The 12,108-nt window shown below is 59.7% G+C and overlaps 1 protein-coding gene across 1 annotated transcript in view; it reads left to right on the top strand.

Annotated features, from left to right (window-relative positions):
- Positions 1-11,442, top strand: part of PTPA (protein phosphatase 2 phosphatase activator) — a 35,049-nt gene extending 23,607 nt beyond the window's left edge. The window contains exons 8-10 of the mRNA XM_066255987.1: positions 856-956; positions 5,360-5,467; positions 9,969-11,442. Coding sequence (XP_066112084.1) covers positions 856-956; positions 5,360-5,467; positions 9,969-10,043 — 284 coding nt within the window. The 3' untranslated portion in view covers positions 10,044-11,442. The remainder of the gene's footprint in view (positions 1-855; positions 957-5,359; positions 5,468-9,968) is intronic.
- Positions 11,443-12,108: the final 666 nt, after the last annotated feature.

The raw sequence follows: 12,108 nt of genomic DNA, 5'->3' as shown, positions 1-12,108 counted from the left end.
TGGGAAGCAGGCATTAGACTGGCTATTGACAGAGCTGCTGGCCGTCGACCCTCTGCTGTGCGCACGTGGCGTGGCGGGTGGGGGCGGAGGCAGAGCTCTGCCAAAATAATGGGAAGTGACCGGGCTGGGGCGGGGGCCCTCACCTAGTGCAGAATGCATTCGTCAGAAATGTGCCCCGCTCCTCACAGCAGCTGCGGGGTTTCGTGTTGAAGATCAGAGGCTCTTTGACTCAGTGACCAATGTCATCCCCTGTGCTTGAGCCCTGTGCAAGGGGCCATCAGGGAGCCGGGCAGCGCTGGGCAGCAGGCTGCTCGCCATGGGCCCGCTCTGGGGTGTCCCACTCTCCCATGGGCAAGCCGAAGTGGGCGGGTGCAGTGATAGCTTCTGTTTCGACGTAGGTTTAACTACCTACAAAATAATGTTATTAAGTGACCATTTGCTGAGTATGTGCTCTGTGCTGGGCACTGCTGCCAGTACTCCAGGTAGATCAGCCCCAAGGCCTCTCAGCGACCCTGGGAGCCACTGGCCGGCGCCTGTGCAGGCCCCATGCCGAGTGCTGCTCTGTGCTCGCGCTTGTCTGGTGCGACCCAGCAGCGGCGAGGTGCCTCCCCAGGGAGGTGCTGCTCCTCTCCCCGTTGCACAGATGAAGGGCCAAGTCACGTGGTTAGAAGAGCAGAGCCAGAGCTTGTTACACAGACTACACGCACGCACAGGGCCGTTGGCTGCTCCTGTGGGGTCCAGTGTTCGGGGCACACAGGCAGGACTGTGCTCCTGGGGTGGGTGTGGACGCGTGGGCCGAGGTACTCTGGCGGTGGGAGCGCCTGGTTCTGAAGTCTGGGGCTCTGCTGTTCCCAGATCACCCGTATCTGGAGCCCAGGCACTTTGTTGACGAGAAGGCTGTGAGTGAGAACCACAAGGACTACATGTTCCTGGAGTGTGTCCTGTTCATCACTGAGGTGAGCGGACAGGGTGCGGGAGAAGCCAGGGCGGCCTCCAGGCTGAGAGGGGCTGATGCTGGTGACCGCCTTGGCCAGAGGAGCCGAGCTGGCCCTGGAGGGGGGCCTATTGAGGGGGAAGCCCCACTGAACCTCTCCGAAAGGTTAAGTCAGCTTCTGACCGGCCAGCATCTCTCCCCCAAGTCCGTGCTCTGGGGTTCTACCGGAGCCCAGGCGCTCACCAGCTGGACCTGGTGACAGCTGCAGAGGGTCTGGAGGGGGTGGGGTCAGCACCTTGTGGGCGTGGCCGCAGGTCTGTGGAGCTCTGTGTGTGGGTGTGTGGGCGTAGAGGATGAGACCATTGCAGGAGTTAGCTCCCTGTGCTAGGTCGTGGAGGATGAGACCGTTGCAGGAGTTGGAGAAGCCCTGGAGGGGACACATCTCTGTCAGGGCCTGAGGACATGGGCCAGGTGAAGTGCCACAGGTGACAACAGGCAGGCCTGGACCCCAGCCCACAGCAGGGGTCGTTTAGCTGGGTCTCCCACAGTGCAGCCTCAAGATCATCAGGGAGCTTGTGGAAATGCACATTCCTGGGCCCCATCCCAGCTTTCTGAATCAGAATTTTGGGGTCTGAGAGCCAGAAACCTGTATTTAAACACACTTTTCAGGTGACTGACTGTGACAATCAGCCTCTCTTGGAGGGGGCCTTTCATTCTTCCTGCCTAGAACCCTCCAGACTTGCAGAGGGCGCTCTGGCTCAGCTGTCTGGGCGGGTCTTGCCCTGTTCTTCCTGGTGCCTTTGTCCTGTCTGCTGGCCCAGTGTTGTCCCTGGTACGCCTGGCGCTGGCTTGGCTGCCCCTGCTGAACCCTGTGGAGGGGAGAAGCCTGGCTAAGCAGCCAGAGCTCTGGGCTCCTGGTCAGCATTCCTCTCAGGCTCCTGCCCAACTCCAGAGGCCAGAGAGGAATGACACGTTTTTCAAAGTCAGCAAATGGACCCAGGACTGACGGCTGGGCGGCCGCCCCTTCCTTCTCAGATCTGCTGCCTTCAGCAGTGTAGCGGAACCAAGGTCGGAAGGACTCCGGGCAGCCCAGCTCACTGCTGCGAGAGCCAGCCGCGTGCTGCTCCATCCAGGGCGGAATGCCAGGGTCTGCAGAGCTCTGGGGGCCCTAGGAAGAGCTGGAGGAGCAGAGAGGGGAGAAGGGGTGCACATTTATTTTATACTGAGCTGTGGCTTGGCTCACATGGGGGTAAAAGGCTGTTTTGGGTCCTAGATCCCTGTCAGTAACTAACAAGGAGGAAGGTCAGGTGGAGCCTCAGGTAATACGGGAATTGACTCCAGGTTAAAACTTTGCATATTGTGTTTGGTTATGCTGGTATAAAACCCCAAAAGCTTTCCCCAAAGTTTGGGACCCAGTTCCTCTGCTAGAGAAGTCCTACACTGGCCACTAGGTGGCGCTAAAGGCACATTGAACTTGGAGAAGGTTTTAGTAACATTTGAGAGGCGTGAACCCAGAGGAGTCAGGCTGTAGACTTCTCAGTCTTACAGTTTTTACTTGGGGTCTAGGTGTTTGGGTATGGTGGTAAACATTGGACGCTAGCAGGGGTGTGCCCCAGAACTAAATTGGCTGTCATGAGGACCCCCTTTATGCCCACCTGGCCTGGCCTTGCTACCAATTGCAGCATCTAGGCGACCCCCAGCCCCTGCCCTCTTCCACTGCAGACCTGCGCTTTGCCAAGGTCGTGGATGAGCTAGTGACCCGGCCTGGCATGCCCTGGCCAGGAGGTGGCTGTGCGGTTCTGCGTGCTTTGGTCGGGAAGGGAGCGGTGCTCCCTCAAGATCTGGGGATCACTAGGGCTGGGCAGCCAGGAGATTAAACAAAACAAGAAGTTGGAAATGGATCTAGGTTTCTCTTCCTGGTTGGTCTCCTGTGGGGCTGGGGAAGCCCGGGACCTGCCCTGCTAGCCCCGGGCATCCCGGAAGAGGGACCCCACCTTGTAGAGCTTCTGTTGTCTCAGGAAATGCAGCCCTGGTGCCTTTAAGAGCCCAGGGCAGGCAGAAAAGAATTTCAGTTTCAATCTGGCTTCTAAATTTGGAGTTTTGGGAAGGGAGGGATCAGATTTCAGCTGGAAGGGAAGGAGCTGACAGGAAGGCGCTGTGCAGAGCCTCCCCCCACCCCATCCCCCCTCAGTTACTGACAGAGGAACCATTTACAAAAGGCCGATTCTCTTGGGAGTGGAGAGGCAGGAACGCAGCGTCTGTGAGTAATTTCCTGCTCAATATGGCTGCTCTGACTCACACGATTCCCCTGGGGTCACTGCGGGACTGCAGTTGGCTTGCTTGTTCTCGCTCTTTCTCTTCTCCCTTTGTGGCTAGAATGAGCTAATTTTTTTTTGTCTTCTCGCCCCCATTCCTTTCCCCCCCTCAATCTGTTTTCCTTTCCCAGAGTTGCAAAGTCTCCCTTTGAAGGACTTAGGGGGTCTACGGCCATACCACCCTGAACTCGTCTGAAGGACTTAGGGAGACCTTGGGACACTGAAGGCCTGGGGGTGGGAGTGGGCAGCTTCTCTTGAGAAATAGCATCTCCGGATTTTTCATGGGTAGGGGGGCGGGGCCCCTGGTGCTCTGGAGCTTGGGCTTCCTCCTGCCTCTGCCTGCAGGCAAGAGAGACCTTTTGGAGCCCCTGGGCCATGCCCTTAGCGGGTGGGGCTGGCCAGGAAGCAGGGCCTCTGGTCTCTCAGCGTCCATCTGCCTGCCTTGGCTGGGGTGTCCTTGCCGAGCAGGTCCCTGGGGCTGCTGGGGGACGAATCAGCAGGGTGCCCGGGGTCCCCCCCAGTGGTGTGCTCCCCGCATGCTGAGCTCAGGGCCTGGAAGTGTGCAAGAGTGGGCTGGCCCCTGGCCCCAAGGACAGAGAGCCTGGCGAAGGGGCGGGGTGAGGGGGTGGGCGGGGGTGGGGGTGGAGCCTGCTTGAGGGTGCTGGTTGGAACAAAGCCCCTTGAAGGCCAGGCTTGTGCCTGCTGGGGCTGGGGCGCCTGGCTGTCCTGCTGGAGGAGGGGGCCTGTGGTCTGAACCTGGGGGTTGAGTTAGGCTTTTGGGAACTTGGGCCAGGAGACCGGAGTAACGGGTAACATGGCAGTTTTGTAGGAGTTTTCCTTACTGAAGCAGCGGTCACCTAGCAGAGACTTCTGCTGAAGGGCAGGGGTGGCAATGGGTTGTGGTGATGGCCATGTGCTCCTGGCCTTGATTCTTATGATGCCTGATATGCAGAGAGCGCTTTGGACCCCTCCTTTCTCCCCAGAATAGCTCTCCCTCAGCCCCGCCTCCATGTACAGCCTCTTCTGGAACCTTCCACACTCTCAGGGTCCAACTCTATGATTTCTTGCCAGCTTAGCCTCTTTGCTTTTCAGACTCTTTTTTCTGAAGCCTGGGGCTCAGGGTGCTGCACACTGCTCCCCCAGCCTCAGTGCTGCTTCTCAGCTGGAGGGGGCAGTGTTTAGGAGACTGAACTGCTTGTTAAGTACACGTGTGCCGGCTTCGTGCTGTGTGAGGGGCACGCGCAGACTTCCCCGGCTCAGTGCTGTGGTTTCTGATGTCATGGGAACTCCACTGGGCTTGCTGCAGAACTTCTTCCTTCCCAGAGGCCAGATTCTTGGCCAAAGGAGGGACAAGGAACAGAGCTGCCCTTGCCCCTGCCTGCCTGTTCCACACTGGTGTGGTCACCATCCCTTTCACGCTAACTGGTCAGGTCAGGCTGGCTTTCTAAACGGCCCTTCCTCCTGAATGCTGCACGTGCCCCCAGTCCACGTCTGCAGTCGACGCCTGGGCTGGGCTTAACCGGCTTGACCCTTCTTCACACCGACCCTCCCTGGCCTCTTCCAGCTCGGCCGGTGCCAGGCGCAGACCAAGTGCCCCATGGCAGAGCCCAGCCTGTGTGTGGATCTGGGCTGGGCAGAGATGGGGGGGGGGAGGCAGGCTGCTGCTGTTGGTTATCTGGGCAGGAGTGGGTCCGCATGCTGTCAGGGCACCCTGTGGCTCAGGAGTGGGTGAGAGCCAGCTGGGAGCTTGGGTAGAGATCTCCCTGAAGCTGTTAAGAGTGTTAGATTTGGTAGGTGGTGGGAATCAGATCCCCATTTTTTGGCCGTGGAAGAAAGAGGGAGAGTGGGGGTTCCCCAGTGGGTCTTGCAGACCAAGAGGGACCCTGTCTCTGGCATTCATGTGTGCCTGTATGTGTGTGTGTTTGTCCCCCACAGGCAGATGCCATGGCCAGGTCCCCATGTGTGTGTGCGCATGTGTATATGTCCGTGTCTGTGTGCATGCATCTGAGCGTGTGTGTGTATATATGTATGCATGCTTGACCTTGCCACAGGGGAGCAGGGCATGGGCTCCCAGTGGCCCACCCTGCCAGCTGTGTGCTCTCTTTTCCAGATGAAGACGGGCCCCTTTGCAGAGCACTCCAACCAGCTGTGGAACATCAGTGCTGTCCCCACCTGGTCCAAGGTGAACCAGGGTCTCATCCGCATGTATAAGGCCGAGGTGAGTGGGGGCTGCTGTTCCCTGGGCCCACTCCACTGTTCTGCTGTGACACGTGAGGCCTCCGACTCTCCATCTGTGGGGGGGCTGTTAACAAAGCACTGTGAGGGAGGCTAGGCCCTGCTGCTGGTGGAGGTTTGGGGGTCTCCATTCCCACTTGTCAGATGGCCAGAGGCCCCCCTCAGCTCTGTGCCTGTGCTCTGTGGGGACACAGAAATAGACATGCTTGGGAAAGAGTTTTATCCTTTGGAGGGATCTTCCCAAGTGGTGCTTCTTAAACATAGGTGTCTGACCGCTGGCCAGGTGGGAGCCAGCATTTTAATGACCACTTCAGGTGGTCCTTTTCCGCCTTCCCCTGTCAGTTTCTGGAGCTCCCCTGGCTGGGAGGTGGCTGCTGGGCTCCTGAGGGTGTCCCCTGCCCTCTCTCCCCGTCCTCCTTGGCACCCTCCTCCCAGCCACAGAGGTGGCTTTTTCTCTTGCAAGCTGGGAGGAGACATTTTCTTTCCACATCTGGGCAGACAGATCTGGACTGCTTGACTTTGGCCGGGGAGGGGCCTGGATGGGAAGTTCCCGCCCTGCAGTGGTGGCTTCCCGAGTCCCTGCTCTGCCTCAGACGAGTCTCTTACCGTCTGTGGCGCCCATCTCTTGACCTTCGGCCCTCTGTCTCCTGTGGGGAGGTTCTCCGGGTCTACTGCGTTATACCCAGGGCTTTCTCAGGTCCTGCGCACAGGGGCAGCGAGCAGGGAGGAGAGGGAGTTGGTGGGCTGGTGTGGTTTGGTAGTACAAATGCTTCCCGTCAGCCTGGCTCACTCTGCGTGGCCCCGAAGGGGTTAATGGTGCGGGACTGACCGGGCCTGGCCTTCTCCCTTCCGCCCCCTCCCCCTCCGGTCCTCTTCCTCTGGACTTCACATCCTGTGTTTAGGTTCCAGCCCACATACCTCTCTAATCTGAGAGGAGAGTCTGCTTGCTGGGGCTGCGCAGGCTCCTTCCGGGCTCCCACCAGCCCTCTGCCCTGGCTTTCTCCTGCCTGGAGAGCACCTAGGGCACTGCCCTCTGGGGGTCTTGTTCCTGACATCCCCGCCCCACCAGCCCTCTGCCCTGGCTTTCGCCTGCCTGGAGAGCACCTAGGGCACTGCCCTCTGGGGGTCTTGTTCCTGACATCCCCGCCCCACCAGCCCTCTGCCCTGGCTTTCTCCTGCCCGGAGAGCACCTAGGGCACTGCCCTGTGAGGGTCTTGTTGTTCCTGACATCCCCGCCCCACCAGCCCTCTGCCCTGGCTTTCTCCTGCCTGGAGAGCACCTAGGGCACTGCCCTCTGGGGGTCTTGTTGTTCCTGACATCCCCGCCCCACCAGCCCTCTGCCCTGGCTTTCTCCTGCCTGGAGAGCACCTAGGGCACTGCCTTGTGAGGGTCTTGTTGTTCCTGACATCCCTGCCCCACCAGCCCTCTGCCCTGGCTTTCTCCTGCCCGGAGAGCACCTAGGGCACTGCCCTCTGGGGGTCTTGTTGTTCCTGACATCCCCGCCCCACCAGTCTCGCAGTGGGTGCTGGTGGGAACTCTGTCGCCCTGTTGAGCCCTCCCCACTGCAGGGGAACGTGTACAGTACTGGAGGGGCAAAGGGCCCTCATCCACCCCCACCCCATCCTTGTATGTCACTGGCAGGACTCTTTGGTGCCTTTCCTGTTTGGGGTCTTAAATGCTTTCCTTTCTGCGGACTCTTACCTGAGTAACTCGTCTGATCTTGACTAGGGCCCTGAAGGGTACAATAGGACACCCTGCCTTCCTTCTGCACCTGCTCCTTCCAGGGGCAAACAGAGAACTCGGGGTTGACAGATGATGAGAGAGGAGCAAATTAAGATTCAAAATGATGATGGTTTAGTGAGGACAAACAGCCATGTGTGATCATTGCAGTGTTTCTGTGGGTGTTCAACACAAGGGAGACAGAGCCCAAACCCCCCACAGTTCAGGACGAACTGAAGGGAGCGTGAGCAGGAAACAAAGCGCCCTTCCGGAAAACGGGGAATTCCAGCCCTGGGCGCACACAGGCGCAGTGTGAGCCTGCAGCCGTCCCAGGCAGTGTGGTGGCCAGACTTCTTGGTAGGACAACCCTGGAACGCGGTGACTTTCTTTTTTTTTTTTTTTGTATTTTTCTGAAGCTATAAAACGGGGAGGCAGTCAGACAGACTCCTGCATGCGCCCGACCGGGATCCAACTGGCACGCCCACCAGGGGGCGATGCTCTGCCCATCCTGGGCTTCGCTCTGTCCCGACCAGAGCCACTCTAGCGCCTGGGGCAGAGGCCAAGGAGCCATCCCCAGCGCCCGGTCCATCTTTTGCTCCAATGGAGCCTCGGCTGCGGGAGGGGAAGAGAGACAGAGAGGAAGGAGAGGGGGAGGGGTAGAGAAGCAGATGGGTGCCTCTCCTGTGTGCCCTGGCCGGGAATCGAACCCGGGACTTCCGCACGCCAGGCCGACGCTCTACCACTGAGCCAACCGGCCAGGGCCGGAACGCGGTGACTTTAAGAAGACCGAGTCTCTGTGGTGGTTAGCACTGTAGCCGATGGCTCCTGGTCTTTGGTCCTGAGAGTCCGTGGGATCACATGGTGTCTGCCCAGAGGTCCGAGGGAAGGCCTAGCTCTCCCAGACCAGTTCTCAGTCTGGGGCGGAGCCCAGCAGTCTGGGAGTCTGGGAGGGTTAGCGAGGCCAGTGCTGCCAGCCAGAGTTGGCTGCTTACGGGGAGCTTGTCCCCGGAGCCATCACAGAGGCCCCACATTAGATGGCTTCAGGATTTGGAACCAGCTGCCTGACCAGCCTTTCTGAACTGAGGAACCAAATGCTTTTGGGGGCCCTGTGGGTGGCGGGGCCTGTCTTCTTGTGCTGGCTCTCCCTCCAGAAGGGCCTGGTCAGGGCCCAGAGCACCTTCTCTCCCCCTGCAGTCACCAGGCCCAGAAGGGCCTCCAGGCTTGCACCTCCAGCTGGGAGGTCTGTCCGGGGTGGCACTGAGGTGTTGCTCTGCTTGGTACATAGGTGGGACCCTGGGGACACTAAGCTGGGAGAAGGGACTGACCAGAGGCCCCCTTTCCCTGTCACCCTGGAGCTCCGGACTTCTTTGCCCCACGCAGCCTCTTGCCTTAGCTCAGCCCCTGGCCTCCCTGGGCCTGGGAGGCTTGATCAGGGTCCCTGAGGGCAGAGTGGAGAGAACTCTGCCCCACCCCCTTCCCAGGCCTCTTGCCTTTGCAGCTAGAAGCAGACTGACCTTTGATCCTCTCTGGAATTCCAGGGCCCCCCCATCCCCCTTTACAAACTCCCGCCACTTCCTCCATGACATAAGCACAATGGCAGCTGCCTTAGCCTCCGGCCTCGATCTGCTCTGCGCCTCCCCGCAGGGACCACCCCAGCTGCTGCTCCCCACTTTCTCTGCCTCAGGCCCAGAGCCCGGATGGCCTGGCGTGTGCCCCCACACTGAGCTCGGTCCTCCGTCCTTCCACTGCACAGAAAAGTGAAAGTGTTCCTTTTCCTGCTCCCTTCCTCGGCTCATTCAGTCCTTATGGACCCCCCCCCCCATGCACACACACAGCTGGCGGAGACCTCCTCTTTCTGCAGCTGGCTGTTGAGGTGAGGGGACCTGGGCCAGTCATGGCATGCCTTTGTCCCTCTGCGTCAGTGGGAAGTTTAGGTCACAGTCACAGGATGGAACTCACAACCCTCTGAGGCCGTGAGTTTTGTTCCCCCCCAGCCAGGAGGTGCCCAGCACATTCCGGGTGTTTCTGAGAGGAGTCTGGCCCTCAGACCCTGGAGCTGCGGCTACCGACAAGGCCTGTGGGCAGAGGGGTGCGGGCCTGGGGTCTGGCTGCCTGGGGACCTGGTTTGCTCCCTTCATGCCCCCTCCTCTGCCCGAGCCCCAGGTCTGAGGTGCCGGACAGCTGGCTCGGGGGAGTAGGCCACCCCCCGGCAGTGCCCGTGTTCCCTGCCCCACACACAGGGCTGCCGGGCACCGTCCTGCAGCTGAGGGGCTGCGGCTGTTCTCGGTGTCTCTCTGAACTGCCGAGATGCCTCTTTCAGTCCAAAGAACTGAAAATTGGAGAAAATGGGCCTTGGACCCTTCTCAGGCTTGAATCCCAGTGTCTCCACTCCTCTTGACCAGGGTTGGGACCTGGACTAGAGGGTCCCCCAATGATCTGGAAGGTTCTTTTTGCCTCTGGGCCAAGTGATGTCCCTTGACTGCCTCTCCTTGGCTTCTGCTTTGGGGAGTTGGGCTGTCTTCCTTCTCTCTGTCTCTGTCTCTCTCTTTCTCATTATTTGGTGGGTCCGATTATCATGGAGTGGGGGGGTCTTTGGATGGTCAGGAAAAGATAGGAAGCCTTGCGCTTCCCACAGGCTGGGGGCCACTTCCCAGACCCTGGGTGGACACGTTCTGCACTGCGCCGATGCGAGCCTCTGGAGCCCTGCGCAGGCCCCGGCAGGTGCCAGGCGGCTCTCACCTCTCTGCCCCCCCTCCCCCCCACAGTGCCTGGAGAAGTTTCCGGTGATCCAGCACTTCAAGTTCGGGAGCCTGCTGCCCATCCAGCCTGTCTCGAGCTAGGAGGGCGGAGCAGCCGGCCATCCAGGCCTTGCGGGCCCTTCCCGACCCTCCCACCCCCTTCCTCTGTTCTTTCTGTTTGATGAGAGGCTGTTTACTGGGGTGGGTGGTGAGTGCGGGGTTGAGGAAGGCTCAAGCCATAAGGCTGAAGGACCCAAGTTGGGAAAAGTGACCAAAGTGTGGCATTTCCTGACTTCTGCTATGGTGGACAGTCAAGAAGAGAGGGGCGGGGACAGGGTCCCTGGGCCCTGCTCCCACTCCTGGCCTTTCTTTCCCTCTGTCCAGTTCCATTTTGAGACCCAGGCTGTTCTGCGCCATGGTGAGGATGGAAAGTATTTTGCTGACTTTGTTCCTTTCTTGGGGTTGGAGCGGTTGTTCCCCACCGGTGGGTCAGTTTCTCAGGCCATGGTTGGGTGGGTGTCCAGGTGTATGAGGGCTGGAGGTTGAGGCTCGTGTGCACCCTGGCTGTTTTGGCTGGTGACCCAGCTCCTACTGACGGCTACCCGGGGCTTCTGGACACCGGGGTTCAGTGCCTCCTTCTGCTATTCTGTTCTCTGGCCCTGGGCTTTGCTGGGTTTTCAGCCATAGCCACACCTGTCTTCTCTGAGAGTAGCCTCTGGAAACTCCCTGTGCGTGGGTGCTGGGGCCCTGGGAGGGCCCTGCAGGGCTCACTCAGGGCTCGCTGGGCAAGGCCTGCTTTTCCAAAGCTTCCTCTGGCTGGGAGCAGGTGGCAGAGACTGGGGAGGGGCTGGTGGCCGGTTGTGGGGGGGAGAACCTGAGTTCCTCTTGGTACATTCTCACGGCCACTTCTGTCTCCTCCTCCCTGCCGCTTGCCTTTCCAAGGCCCTGGGCTTCTCTGGACGGGGAGGGTGTGGGTGGGCTGCAGGAGGGCTCAGAAAGCCCCCTCCCTCGTCTTCCCACCTCCCTGAACTCGCCTGTTGATGTCCAGTATGGGGTAGTGATGGTCCCCAAGCCTCGGCTCTGGCTGTGAGGACGGGCAGGCCCCTGTGGGCTGAGGAGGTGTTGGGAGCAGCCTGTCAGTTCCAGAATTTTCTTCTAGAGCTGCTCCTGGGCCTGATTCTTGCAGACTCCTCTGCCTATGCCCAGGCCTGCCCTTGTCTGCTACTCCCACCCCGTATCTGGGTCCAGATACCCTTTGGGAAGGAGAAACACCCAAGAAGCACAATTCAGGGGTTTGACCCTTGGATCTGGGCCGGTGGCCTGGGCAAAGGCTGGGACAAGAGTCATAGAAACGATTTTCTGAGGAGAGGCTCAGGCAGTGCCTGCCCCCCTCCCAGGGTTCAGACCACCACCTTCCTGGCACTCCCTGTGTCCCCGTGGGCCCCCAGCCCCTGTGCGCCTTCATTGCTGTTCGGATTAAAGCCTCTGTTTTACACCTGTCGCCTGTGTCTTCATGCCACATGCTTATTTCATCTCCACAGGACTGTTTGTCCCCCCCATCAAGTTCCTTTCCCTTGGGCGTGGTGCCTGGGGTCTGGGGGGAACCTCTTGGGGGAGTGGGAGGGCCCCCACCGGATGTGTGATGGTTGCCTGAGAAGCTGTGGGGCAGGGACCTGGGTTCGAATCCCAGTTGTCTTTACCCCCAGCTCTAAGGTCTCAGGTAAGTTACTGAGCCTCTGTGAGTCTCAGCTTCCTCAGCTATAAAACAGGGACAGGGACAGCGACTGCCCAGAGTGAGTGCCGGCTGTGAAGTCCTCAGCCCGGGGCCTGGCACGTATGCCCAGTGCTCACAAGGCTCCTCTTGGTGAAGCTGCTCCTCTGGCCTCTGGCTCAGCCCCCAGCTGGCCCAAGGAGCCTTGGGACTGGACTCGGCGGTGACACGTGCACCTGCAGGTTTTGAGGGGTGCCTTCTGTTCCTCCTTCTCCACCCTTTGTGTCTGTTGGGGTGGAGCTGGGAGTCTCTGGGCTGCTGTGCCCGGGACTTCTTGGACATTTCCTTAAGTACTCCTGTTCCCGGGCCTCTGTCTTCAGACAAATCTTTTCAGAAAACAAGAACCCTGGGTCTTTTCTCCTGGCCTTAGAGGTCTCACACAGGGCACAGGAGAGC

The sequence above is a fragment of the Saccopteryx bilineata genome, chromosome 2 (genome assembly GCF_036850765.1).
Source record: "Saccopteryx bilineata isolate mSacBil1 chromosome 2, mSacBil1_pri_phased_curated, whole genome shotgun sequence".
Classification (NCBI taxonomy): Eukaryota; Metazoa; Chordata; class Mammalia; order Chiroptera; family Emballonuridae; genus Saccopteryx; species Saccopteryx bilineata.
This window is presented reverse-complemented; position numbering and strand designations above follow the sequence as displayed.